This window comes from Cetorhinus maximus, chromosome 35, assembly GCF_964194155.1.
Source record: "Cetorhinus maximus chromosome 35, sCetMax3.hap1.1, whole genome shotgun sequence".
In the NCBI taxonomy this organism is placed as follows: Eukaryota; Metazoa; Chordata; class Chondrichthyes; order Lamniformes; family Cetorhinidae; genus Cetorhinus; species Cetorhinus maximus.
Genome location: NC_135913.1, coordinates 11,306,182 through 11,320,441, shown reverse-complemented (window position 1 = coordinate 11,320,441; position 14,260 = coordinate 11,306,182). Strand labels below are relative to the sequence as shown.

The 14,260-nt window shown below is 44.3% G+C and overlaps 1 protein-coding gene across 1 annotated transcript; it reads left to right on the top strand.

Moving 5' to 3' along the window:
* Positions 1-11,206: 11,206 nt before the first annotated feature.
* LOC144672002 (putative G-protein coupled receptor 139) lies at positions 11,207-13,089 on the top strand. The gene is made up of 2 exons (XM_078533937.1): positions 11,207-11,276; positions 12,185-13,089. Exons 1-2 carry the CDS (start codon positions 11,207-11,209, stop codon positions 13,087-13,089), a joined length of 975 nt encoding a protein of 324 aa, XP_078390063.1.
* Positions 13,090-14,260: the final 1,171 nt, after the last annotated feature.

The following is a 14,260-nucleotide window of genomic DNA, read 5'->3' as shown; positions in this document are numbered from 1 at the left end:
TCACATTCCAAACCATTTCAAAAACAACATTACAAGGGTACAATCCAGGTTAAACTTTTACAAAATGTATCACCAGGTGCATCAGTACAAACAATATTACAATCATTTACAGCCTTTCATTTTGATCTGTACAGCCCGAGGGGCTCTAAACAGTTCCCAGTCTCTCGGTGCGCTGTGGTAGAAAGGTCTTAGACAGCGACCCTTCCCCATTGCGCCTTTGCGGCAGCTGCCCCAAGCTTTAGTGCGTCCCTCAGCACGTAGTCCTGGACTTTGGATTGTGCCAGTCCGCAACAATCGGTCGGGGACAACTCTTTGCGCTGGAAGACCAACAAGTTTTGGGCAGACCAAAGCGCCTCTTTCACCGAGTTGATGATCCTCCAGCTGCAGTTGATGTTTGTCTCGGTGTGTGTCCCTGGGAACAGCCCGTAGAGCACAGAGTCCTGTGTCACAGAACTGCTCGGGATGAACCTCGACAGCAACCACTGCATCTCTCTCCAGACTTTCTTTGCAAAGGCACAATCCACAAGAAGGTGAACAACGGTCTCTTCCCCACCACAGCCACCTCGAGGGCAACGTGCAGAGGGGGTGAGCCTCCTGGCGTGTAGGAAGGATCTGACGGGGAGGGCCTTTCTCACCACCAGCCAAGCTACGTCTTGGTGCTTGTTGGAAAGTTCTGGCGATGAGGCATTCTGCCAAATGACTTTGACAGTCTGCTCGGGGAACCATCCCACAGGGTTCACCCTCTCCTTTTCCCTCAGGGCCTCTAGGACGTTACGTGCTGACCACTGCCTTCTAGTTGATATTAGTTGGTTCCTGCAACTTTCGAAATTGTCTAATTAAAGATCAGCCAATGGCGGCCTCTAGTTTCCCGTGTTGCACTTCAATGTGAGAGTTTGGTTTAACCCTACCTGGTTCCAACCAATTCCTGCTCGGGGTGGGTCCTGACAGAGTATTAAACGGCGGGCGTGCAGCAGACTCGATATTAACAGTTCCTGTGTTAGAGATTGTGCTGACAACTCTTCAGAAAACGTATGTTGATAACTCCAATATCATTGCACCGCCTGACTGTCTGTAATGAGCATATTGAAAAGAGTGTAATAATCTTTGATTGTATTGAAACACCTCGTGATCCATGTGTAAAAGTTAAACCGACTGCATATTCTGTGATGGCCATTTAGGAGTATTTTTTAATGTTCTTTCGGATATTTTAACAATAAAGTATATATATATATATAAAATAACTGTTCTCACTGAGGGATTGGGAAAGGAATGGACCCCTCGGACTATAGGGCTCACAATGAATGCATGCATTGAATACTAATTGTATTCTAATTGTATTGAAGCACCTCAGATTCACAATGATGTATGTTGATAACTCCAATAGCATTGCACTGCTTAGTTGTCTATAATGGCTATATTGGAATGAGTGTAATATTCACTAATTGTATTGAAGCACCTTGTGACCCATGTGTAAATGTTGAACCTGATTGCACTTTTTGTGATGGCGATTTAGAAATGTGTTGTTATGTTCTTTCAGTTGTTTTGTGAATAAAGTATAATTTTCAATTTCAAAAGTACTATTCAGAAAACGGCCAGGACCAAGCAGAAAAATCGGCCAGGGGGAAAGCACCTCAGAGGCGGCTGGCTCCCAAAGGTTGAAAGAGCGCGCCAGCCACGGGCCGATTGAAGAAGCCTCATCGCTACAGAGCCGGCACTGTGGCTCTGAGAGAGATCCGCCGCTAGCAGTAAATCCACCGAGCTGCTCATCTGCAAACTGCCCTTCCAGCACCTGGTGCAGGAGATCGCTCAGGGCTTCAAGGCAGACCTGCATTTCCAGAGCTCGTCCGTCATGTACCTGCTGGAGGCCAGCGAGAATGATCTGGGGTGGGGTCTCATTGAGGACATCAGCCTGTGCACCATCCAAGCGAGTCACCATCATGCCCAAAGACACCCAGCTCGCCCGCCGTATCTGCGGAGAGCGAGGCGAAAACCCGGATCAGCACCAAGTGCAATATCGGCTCTTTTCAGAGTCACCAAATGGACAAAGGAAAGAGCTGTGGTATTTCACTGCTGAGATCAACATTTCCCCACCCCCTAAGTGGTCTGTACAACTGAGTGATTTTAATAACACCCAGGGCTTTGCTGGGCCATTTCAGGGGGGCAGTTAAGAGCTTTGTGCCTGGAGTCACATGTTGACCAACCCATGTTGAGGATGACAAATCTGTAACCAGTGATATGTGTCTGATTCCGGTAATGCAGCAGATCTTTAACTAATGCAGTGTGAGTCTGATACCTGACCGAGAATTCAGAAACAGCATCTCCGGTACCTGCCAGGCCCCAGATCACAGGTTTTCTTACAATAATGTATAATGTTGCTGATTTGCATAGAATTGTTGTTTTCAAACACTATTTTTAGAAGGGGGGAAAATTGTGAGCAGAAGGTGTCAGAAAACAAATGCGGGAAAATGGAATTAAGGGACTGGGGTTTGTATGGAATGATATTCGCCCAGTCCGTGAATGAGTCTGAAACTGGTTTACCGGACAAACTAAGGACCAAACGGGGCCTAACACGCGGATGTTCCTAGCATTTTCTGACTGTAACAATGGTTAAACAGGCCGCTTTAATTCATTTACTCTAGGGAATTGAACAATGTTTCTGATCTCTTGAAGGCCGCAATGCGCCTTTCTCTTATCTTATTTAATGGTTATATTTCAGGGTTTTTGTGTCACTTTATCTAATTCAACTAGAATAGGATGAAGAGCTAACAGCAGAATCTCACACATGGAAACAGGTTAATCTCTCAGTTATAATGAGGAAACAGGACAGTAAGGACTGTCAGTAAATACAATAGATGTGGTCACGGTCTCAAATATCGGTCTGTGTTTCTCCGTCCGTTCCACTCCTCTCAGCACTGGTATCATGAAATGAGTGAATCTTTTCATACAGTAATCGGCTCCTTCACACAGACTCTGGATGGCTCTGAAAAGAGCCTTTGGGCTTTTTCAGGTGAAAGTTTCCCTACTCCACTTGTTCTTGGAGCTCACGGCGCTGCTTTTCCCGGACAGCAGCCCGATCTGGATATTAGGCAGCCCCCCCGCCCGGAGCGATGGTGACACCTCCCAGCAGCTTGTTGAGTTCCTGATGGTTGCGGACGGGCAGCTGCAGTTCTCCGGGGATGATGCGGCTCTATCTGGCGTCCTGGGGCCGGGTTACCGGCCAGCCCGAGTGTTTCAGCCGTCAGATACTCGAACACAGCAGCCAGATTGACCGGGGCTCCGGCACCCACACGCTCAGCATAGTTCTCCTTTCCCAGGAGCCTGTGAACACGGCTCACAGGGAACTGCAGTCCGGCCCGGGATGAGCTGGACTTGGCCTTGGCCCGAGACTTCCCGCCGCTTGGTCCTGTTCAGAACATTTCCAGTGCCTTTTACAGGAATTAAACAGATTAACTGACAAGTTTGTCACTTAATTAAATTAGTTAAATTAATGTGATCCAAAATTGCTGTTAAGACTGACTAGAGCACCAGAATTACTTGAACCCAGCTCATCTGTACACATGTTGGAGAATATGCCTATTCTGATTAAGATTTGGTTCTAGGCCTCGGCTGATGGACAGCATATACTTTTCGTATCGACCGAGAACTGCTCTGATTGGTCTCTTTTTGATACACCTCATGTGCATATTTTTCCCCCAGTCTTAGAACTGGGAAACGGAAGAGGGCGGTCAGACCAGAGACTTTCTCCATTTCAAAAAGCCCGCCAATTTGCATGTAGGGGAGTAGAGGTTTAAAATAGGAGAATTTTAAAATCATAATTATGCTGAAGAAGAGTCATACGGACGCGAAACGTTAACTCTGTCCCTCTCTCCACAGATGCAGCCAGACCTGCTGAGTTTTTCCAGCAATTTTAGGTTTTGTTTAAAATAAATGCCGTCCTTAGTCAGAGATTTAAAATCAGCTCTCTTTATCTTGTTTTATTCAGCTCTTTCCATCTCAAAACTAATTTCCTCTATACACTGTGGTTTATTTCGCTGTCGCTTTCAAACTTTACCCGGCGGGAATAATTCCCCATTCACAACATTCCCTGAACTGAAACCTTTTATCACAGTCTTTCTAAAAGTGGCTAATGCGACTTGAACATCCGTCCCTATTCACAGATACTCCTGCGGGATTTCAGGCAGAGCCGAACCCTGGGCCGAGCTCTCAAACTGTCCCTATTCCGCTCAGTAATAACCCTTCTCCGGACTGGAACACTGCCCGAGGTTGCTGAAAATTAGGGAATCAGCCAGTGAACATTTCTGGGACTAAATTCAGAGAAAGAGAGAGAGAGTGAAGTTCGGAAAGTCTGACATTCATTCTTGAAAGCAGCTGTTTGACCAAAGAAACGCCAAAATAATAACAACTTTAAACATAACGTGCAGGAGGACGTGAAGGTTATTGCTCGGATTCTGGTCCAAAAAATCTGAGGTAGACTTGGCTCTATTGTTGGACTGAATTTGTATTGTTGTGTTAAAGTACATAGAAATGTGGCAAATGAAGGGAGGTTCTGATGGCTTTCAAAGAGCGGTTATTTTTAAGTTTATATTAGGAGTAAATTGCGGAGTTTGACTTGGAGCTGGTGGACTTGTTCACCGACTTTGTCCCTTCAACACCGCGTGTTTGGCCAGGTCCTGGGGCAGCAGCAGGCGCACGGTGGTCTGGATCTCCAGGGAGCTGAAGGTACTGCGCTTGTTGGAATGGGCCAGGCGGGAAGGCTCACCCACTATATCTCCGAAAATATCGTTTACAAAGGAGTCCATGATGCTCATGGTTTCGGAGGAGTTTCTGGTGTTGGTGTGAACCTGCTTCATCACTTTATACATGTAAATGGAGTAGCATTCCTTCCTTGACTTTCTCTGCTTCTTTCCGCCCTTCACTGGCCTTTCAATCGAGTGAATTTGGTTCCCTTCTTTGGAGCTGCTTTCCTCCGAATCAAAACATACTTTTTTCATAAAAGTTGCAACTGTACATTAAGAAACATTTCAATGTGAAACTAACTGAAAGTTCCATAAAATTCGACTTTTCTCCAGACAGTGTGTTCCACTCTTAGCTATCTTTACACGATTATAATTCTCTTGATGTTTGCAATATTCATTCCATGTCAGGCCCACAGCCTGGGGGAATTATTTGAAACTGTCAAGTTACAAAAAGTGCAATAGAGTTCAACTTTCTTCCATACAACATGTTCCTCAGGAGCCTCAATACAATTTCAATACTATTTACTATATTTGGGAACTATCTTCAATGACAGATAGACACTCCGAAGCTTTTCAGCCCCTCAGTGAACTATGACCGAAAGGCCTCAGGCAGCAACCGTTCACCATTGTTCCTCTGCGGCTGTTCCAGATTTAGTGTGTCCTTCAGATCATAGCCCTGGACCTGGGTGTGGGCCAGTCTGCAGCACTCGGCCGAGGGCGACCATTTGCACTGGAAGCACAGCAAATTTAGGCAGCCCAAGGAACATATTCCAGCCAGCTGATGACCCTCCAGTCGCAGTAGATGTTTGTCGCCATGTGCGCCAATGGAAAGAGCCCATTAAGCACAGAGACCTCTGTCACATAACTGCTAGTGATGAACCTCGTCAATAGCCATTGCACCTCTCACCAGGCCTTCTTTGCAAAGGCACATTCCAGACGGAAGTGAGCATTGATCTCTTCCCCACCACAGACTTCCCGAGGAGAATGCGTAGAGAGGGTGAAACTCCGGGTGTGCAGGAAGGATCCGACTGGGAAGGAATTTGACACCACTTGCGAGACAAGCCTTGGTGCTTGCTTGAATGTCCTGGCTATGAGGCGTTCCACCAAATGACATTGACAGACTGCTTATGGATCGATGCCACAAAATGCACCATCTCCTTTTCCATCAGGGCCCCTATGACGACAAGTGCAGGCCCCTGTCGGACTTGTGGCCAAAAGAGTTTCTGTCCATAAACATGTCCAAGAGGTATCAGCGGTACAGCACCTCCCAACTGTTTGGAATGTTCTTCCCACAAAGAGGCCACGACCAACCTTGGCAATACCAGGTACTGGAAAATTCTCAGCACGTAGTGGCACTTGGTGTTTGCGAACCATAGTCTGTGTACAGCTTGATGCAGCTTACAAATAATATGGTCATAAGGATGAAGTGGTGTTGGCTATGTTTTTGCCTCTTTTCCGAGGTGTTTGTGTATCGCTTCCCTGTGAACATGGTTAATTTCAATCCCCAGATAAAACAGGAGGTTGCTTGGATGATTTACATAGTGCAGCGGGGAGGGACAGGCCAGACCTGCGCCACCTGCAGCCATACCGAAAGTGCCTCTCATCTGATGACCAGGTTCTCATCCGCAATGGATAGCGAGCATCGATCCCAGAAGTCCAGGTTTTGTTTGACCACTGCGACTCGCTTCTTCCTTTTTCTAACGCATGCCCTGGTCTCTCTGAACTATATCGCCAGCACCTTCAGGCAGTGTGATCTGACAGCGAAAGAGACAAATGATCAGTTACCCTAGTTCACAAAGAACATGTCCTTGCTCCTTCCACAATTGACCTTGGCTCTGGAGGCCAGTTTGAACAGGTCACCAATGATGATCAGGTTGTACACCGACTGTGGACCCGAGAAGGAGACGGCAACATAGTCCATGTAGAGGAAGATTTGACCTGAGTTCATCCACTGTCCAGGATCTTTACTCCTCCTCTGCCTGAATCCTGCCTAATGTACTCAGCAAAACGTTGTGTGCAACACATAAACAGGGCAGGGGAGCGATGGCAGCCCTGCCTGACTCCAGATTTAATTGGAAAGCTTTCTGGTTCCCATTATGATGATGGATTTTTTTGCAATACATTTATGGGGTTATGGTAGTGTTGTGTGTGTGTGCGTGTGTATGTGTGTGCGTGTGTGCGCATGTGTATGTGTGTGTGTGTACGTGTGTGCGCACCTATGTGTGTTCATGATTCGTTAAAAAAAGGGGGAGGTTAACAGAGACAGCTTCTCAGTGAGAACTGAAAATAAAAGTGTTAAGCTGTTAGCTTCATGCATTTGTAATGAGGTTTTATGGTGTATTTGAGTTACAAGTAAATAGGTTGAATTTAATATATGCCATATAAGTGCGGACACGATGTTTTCACCTGCCGCTTTTCAAAGGAATGAAATGACGAGAAAGTTATTCAACTTACAGAGGTTTCATAGGTAAACAGGAGAAGGTATATCACTTCTTACTGACTAGAAAGTAGAGGCAATGGAAAAACATGATAGATTAATATATTTGAAAAAGTGTTGCTGAGGACGAACGACCTTGAGAAGAAAGGGAAAATTTATTTGAGGAAATATGTTCAACTGAGCAGGTGTGGCTGTGTGGGAAAACTTCCTAAGTACCAGCTTTGTGTGCTGAGAAGGTGTGGAAGTTTTGAATTTTAAGCAGTCACCCAGTTTCAAGCCATAAAAACTATTGTTTTCAGGGAGCATTTTGCTTCTCAATATTCGTTTCTGATATTCCCATCTGTGTAGAAGTGTTGGAGGAGTTGTGTGGTATACGTTGATTCAAGCAGCAACAACTAATATCTTTGGGTAATATGACTGGATCTTTATGGTTAGACATCTGTACAGAAGTTGCTGCCATGGAGCAGGTTTATTCATGTGTTTTGACCAAATGTGTTTTTGTGAGTTTAGTTGTTCTGTAAGACTGCTTTTAGCTGTGTAACTTTAATCGCATGTTTTTAAGTTTTTTAAAATAAATCTTTTAATTGTTAAAATCATACAGGTGTTCCTGGAGTGTTATGCTTTTGTGCTCAATAACTCTTCCTCCTCGTTTTCAAAATACAGGCAAAGGGTTTATGGCCACTTAGACAGGTTTCCCTCTGGGATCTGGCTTGCTCAGTAATCATATCTGCTGTGGCTGTAACCCACTGATTGAAACTGCGCTCTTGATGTTCGTGTGGAGCAATTGGATCTAGTTGCAATGCCCCTCCCACACTGCATTTTTGAGAGCAGTTCCACCATATTAGTGCGCATTATTTTGTCACGGGCTTTATCAAGACCTAGGCTGAGGAGGCAGGTGTCCACGCCCCTGTTCTGCAAATTGAGAACCATATCCCTGAGTAACGTGAGATCGGATGCTTTCCCGCTGGGTACAGCACAGGCTTGGTCAGGATGGATCACGAACCCCAGAGCAGCCTTTACCCAATTGGCATTTGCCTTGGACAGAATGTTGTGGTCCTCTCTTAGAGTTAAGTGGGTCACCGATCTCTATTTTCTTCCCTTTCCCCTGTTCTGCTTGTACATGAGAGTGATGAAGGCTTTCCTTACGGATTCTGACATACTGCAAACCAGAAGCATTGCCCTAATACACTTCAAGCGCGTCTGGGCGGATCCAGTCACACAGAGCAGAATACACCTCAGACTGTAAGCTTTCGCTTCTAGGAGTTTACTCTTTGCGAATAACTCAAGGGCTTCCATCAGCTGTTCCAGAGTTAGCAGTTTGTCGAGGCTGCCGCCCATGCTTCATCTAAGATCTATGTGTGATAGATTCATATAGGTCTACAGCACATAAAAAGCCATTCGGCCCATCGAGTCTGCGGCGCACAAACAAGTACCCAACTATTCTAATCCCATTTTTCAGCACTAGGCCGATCGCCTTGCATCGCAAGTGCCCATCCAAATACTTCTAAAATGTTCTGAAGGTTTCTGCCTCTACCACACTTTCAGGCAGTGAGTTCCAGATTCCCACCACCCTCTGGGTGAAAACATTCTTCCTCACACCACTCTAAACCTCCTGCCCCTTACTTAAATCTACACCGACCATCATCGGCTGCAGCTGGAGCAGATCCAGCATGCTTTTCTGGAGTCGGGAGATTTTTCTCGGTTCTTTTCTAGCCTTCCGAACATCTTTGGGGAATAAAGAATATTTGATGTTCGCCTTGTTTACTTCCCACCATTGTGTCAGAGACTCAAATCTGCATTTAGCCATTCTCCAACATTTGTGATCTCTTTTGAGTTCCTCGATGTTCACTAGGGTCAAAAGTTTCACGCTCAGCTTCCATGTCCCCTCTGCCAAACCTCTGGTTTTCCTGCAAATGCCAATCAGCCAGTAGGAGGCAGTGGTCAAAGGACAATGCCGGCATGACGCTGGTGGATCTGACCGTCAACATAAGCACACAAACAGGAAGCTTATCGCAGTACGCATAGGATGTCGGGCCGCGTCCAATAATACCTAAACGGCGATCCATCTGCAGGGTTGCTGAATATGACATGCAGCTTGGCATCTTTTATTGTGTCAATCAGAATACCGGACGTGGCGTTCAGTTTGCTGTTAGCCCTGCCAGATCATCCAGCTGCATGGACGATACAGTTGAAGGCATCTGCTACAATGACCGGCCTGGATGTTGCCAGCAGCACTGGGAGCTGGTGAAGAATGTCCATCCGCTCATTGCTTTGGGCTGGGGCGTAAATGTTATTTAACCAGATGGACTTTTATTATACATTACGCCTGCGAAGAAGAGGTTCCTGCCAAGCACTGCCTCAACTTTGGAGCTGGTGAGGTTGCCTCCCTGCAACAGAATACCCAGGCCAGGGAAATATGAGTCATTTCCTCACGAGGAACTTGATGGCCCATTGAACTGCCATCGCTACCAATACCTGCAAGAGCTGAGGTGCGGTTTCACACACTCCTGCAGGGGCAGCAGGTCAGCTTTGACGTTGGCAAGCTATCCCAAGCTATCATGCAGTTGTTTTGCCGGTCATGGACACAATCCTGATCCACATGTTAATGTGCTATTGTCCTTTACCTGACCCATTGCTTTTGATAGTTACCGTCCTTTGCTCCTGCCCACCCACAGTGTTTGCAAATTGTCTCACTTGTGATGGGCTGAGGAAACCACCCTGCTCGGCCCCATTAGAAATGTCTCGCCCGGGTGACATTGAGTGGTTCATGCAAGGAGCAAGGATTGGAGGGTTCTCTATTTGAGAAGTCTTTCATCCCCATACAATCATTATTTTTGCCGCAGATTCGCTGGAGCTAACGTTAGAACAGCCTCATCTCTATTAATGATAAGTCAACAACAATAATGTTACTATCTGGTCACCAGCAGTCAATTTGGAGGAGGGGCTCCTAACATAAGATACATTCAACACAATTAAAATTATATTTGACACACAATTTTTGATGTCAGAGCAGGGTCAAACAAATAAAAACAGAATTACCTGGAAAAACTCAGCAGGTCTGGCAGCATCGGCGGAGAAGAAATCAGTTAACGTTTCAAGCCTTCATGGCCCTTCGGCAGAACTGAAGCATAGTTAGGAGAAAGGAGAAATATAAACTGGTTTAAGGTGGGGGGGGGGGGGGGGAAGAGAGAAGTTGAGGGTGTGGTGATTGTGGAGATAAGCAAGCCGTGATAATAATGCTGAATATAATAAATAATAACAAACAAATAATGCTGGAAAAGGCTCATTACATAATGCTGAATATTATCATCACTTGTTATGTTACCTTTGGAAAAGCGGCATTTATAGTGCTGCATCTTCAGTTGCAGCAATCTTCGAATAATGTTATCACCAGCAACACCATGGTAGGGTCGCCGACAGCAATGATAGTATAGAATTTTCACCAGCAATGTTAGAATGGGAGCACCAGCAGTAAGTTTATGTTGGGTCGTCATCAATAAAAGTAGAGCTGGTTCATCACCTGTGATTCTATAATTGTGTCGGTTTCTGAAAAGTTACAACAAAACCGTCATTAGTAACATCACTTTAAATTCACATCAATCGTTGCCGCAGTACAAATCATTCTTTTAAAATTATTTGATGGCTAAGTGATGCTTTCATCAAGTTTACATGAGGTACTAAGATCCTAACATGTTGTTGGGGAGGAATGTTCCCCTAAAGGATCATAAGATGTTCAGAGATCTTATTCCCTCAGGAACTACACCCTTCTCATTAACTTAATTAAAACTTTTTCACGGACTGAGATGGGCAGCTTCCCACTTGCCACTGAGGATTCCCCACTTCGTCTTGGGCATGACGAAGTGGGGAATATTGCCCTGTTTGTTAAGTGAATGTAACTAAAACCAATTAGTAACCTGTTTTACATTCCCTTCGGAGCAGAGGTTGTTCTATAAATTTGGAGCCTTTACATATCTTAGGTACATTCTCAGTGGACCTGTAAAGCCGTAAAGAATCACACAACATACTAAAGAAAATGGAACGTTCAATAATTGTAAGGATAAAGGAGATTTACTACCCGGTCCTCACAGCCTTCGGTGTTCCTGGTAGGTGAGCGTATACAATTGTTTTGTCGCTGTTTACAATCTCATTTTTATTGATTAGTATAATAGATTCAGAGAATCTCCTCATTGCAGCATCAGATATTCACCAGTATATCAGTATATATACCAGATAGTGCAAACCAAATTCTGGTGAGTAATTCATGGGCAGTGGGTGTTCAGCTTTCACCCCCTATGCAGAGGGAAGACAAGAATGATTCCTCCATTGTTACCACAGTAGATAGGTCACCAAAGAATGTGCTGCTTCATATCGCGTTATTATGGTTTTTCTCTACGTTGATGGTTGCTCGGGCTGCAGCGCCTGCAACCAACAGGGCACTTTGGAAGATAGTTTGAGAAATGATTGCTGCTGAGGATTGTTCACCTCCACGCAGCTGCAAAGAACCTTTGTCGTTCTACCAGTGCCAACGCGGTTATCAATATTAGGAAATTGTAAATAGAAAAAACACATGTTAGTGAATTGAATTGAATTCGTTCGTCTCAGATGATTGTACTCTTTCTATTCATAAGTTCCAGAAATAGCTATGGATTTGTACTTAGTTATTGATGGTGTCTGACTGGAAGTGTACTGGAAGGACACATGACTCCCAGGCCTCTGCTCTGAATTTGCAATTGTTTTCTTAATTGTTTAAGTTGTCAACTGTTAAATATATGATTAACGAGAAATCCCCTTGTCCCTCCGTTGGTAGGGTCATATTTGTATCTTCCTCACAAAGTACTGTGAAATTTATCTGTGTGCCCACATTTACCACTCTTCTGTCTTTACTCTTTCACAACAGAGGCTGCATTTCAATAAAGAGAAGCACTTCATTGGTTCTAATGAGTTTTGCTACTTCCACTGGCCGTTAAAAGCATTTTATAAAAGCATGATTTTTGTTCTTTTTTCCTTTCAGCGAACCTCATGACAATCATCATTCTCTCCAAGGGAAATTGCGGTCTATCTAAATGTATCTCTGTTTACATGATGGCAATGACCACGGCAAATCTACTGGTCATGATCTTCAATATAGTGGTTTATCACATTTTCACATATCACTTTCCACATTCATTCCTGTCCTACACTGTCGTTTGTAAATTCGTTGTGTACGTGAATTGTACCACCCTGGATATGTCCGTGTGGTTTACAGTCTCATTCACGTTTGACAGATTTGTAGCTATATGTTGTCAGAAGTTTAAAACAAAGTATTGCACTGTGAAAAGTGCGGCCACGGTTCTCACAACGGTCTCAGTCCTGATCTATTTAGAGGACATCCCCTTTTTGTTTGCCTTTGAACATGACCGAATGGCTGACAATGTTCACAGAGGCTGCCGCTCCAGTGTGGCCTTCCTTCTATCGCCTGCTGGTGCAGCTTACTCCTGGTTACAAAGCGTTTTAATCTCATGGTTTCCTTTTGCTTTAATATTACTGTTCAATGGTTTGACAGTCAGGCGTATTTCAATAGCCGGTAGAGTCCGCAGGAAGCTTCGGGGTAACAACCTTGAGAATCAGAAAGATCCAAAGACGGACAACCGAAGGAAATCCATCATTTTACTGTTCACTGTATCGGGTAGTTTTGTACTGCTGTGGTTAACAGCGGCCGTGAGCTTTTTAGTTAACAGAGTGACCAACACCGTGCATTACGGAGATGATCATGGAAAACTTGCCTATATCGCCGCTGAAAGTGGATATATGCTTATGCATTTGAACTCTTGCACAAACGCGTGTATTTATGCAGCTACTCAAACTAAATTCAGGGAAGAGTTAAAGAAGTTGGCGAAATCTCCTTACACATTTATTCTGACATTGGATAAAAACTGAAGAATGAAAACAACGCTTCCAGCCCTAACATGCTGCACAAGAGCCGTGTTACATTCTCGAAAAGCCGTTTCTTACCAGGAAAAAAATGATTTGCTTGTATGAAAATAAATATTTATACGATCTTTTCCATTTTGTGCTGTCTGTTTGATATTTTCACGAGCGAACACAACCATTTCCTGCTATATCAACGGTGAAGCATTGAGTTAGAACATGGGCAAAGCATAAACTGAGCTACACTTGTTGTTGCAGTGAGATACATCTGATTATTAATATGTCTGTATTGTTGAAGCAATGTGCTACAATCGTCATCATTTGTGATTACTTTATAATTGTATTGCGAATATTGTGCACGCTTATCTCACAACAAACTCAATCCCCACATTTTGCCTGGATCTGTAGAGGTGTCCATTGATGGAGATGGGAAGAAATTGGCCGGTTACTGTGAGATTAGATATATTTGTTTACAAATAATTACTTGATATCTCGCTTGCGCATTAAAATATTGAAATGCGACGACAATAGAAAACAAATACACCCAAGCAGTACTAGTCGTAATTTACCATCCACTGAGCAAATAAATCCAATTTACCAGGCCAGCCTCAAAAACCCTTCAATCTACATCGTTTATTTTGTCTTCAATTTGATCCTAAATATGGACATATATTTTGCCACTGTTGATTAACCTGCCGAATGACTTTACCTCTGTTCACGAACCTAGCTTTACACTTCATCAATTCTAAATTGTTTAAAATGTTCTTAATCTGTGGGGTTTATTTAGAGTTATTTCAACTGACGGAAGCTGTCTACTTTTATCCTTTCTTACCCTGCTAAACTTAAATCCACTCGGCAAGACTCAAAATAATAGGGCAGGATGGTATCAATGTACATTCTATTAAAGTTCAAGGATGTGTAAGTGGCTATTTCCAGAACTTTCTTTTGCAAAAAAAAACAAGTAGACAAGAAAACCACCGTTACCTCCTTGCTGGTATTGAGAGCTGATTTAATATATTGGACACGACCTGGTGCTCGGACATTCCGCGAGAGATTCCACAAACCCTCCATCCACCCGGAAGTGTCGAAGGTCGGCCTTGGGACACCAGTTTGTGTGGAAAAAGTGACCTGTTGCAGCGAGAAAACCGAAATGTGCCACAGTCAATGAAGAAAACCGGCG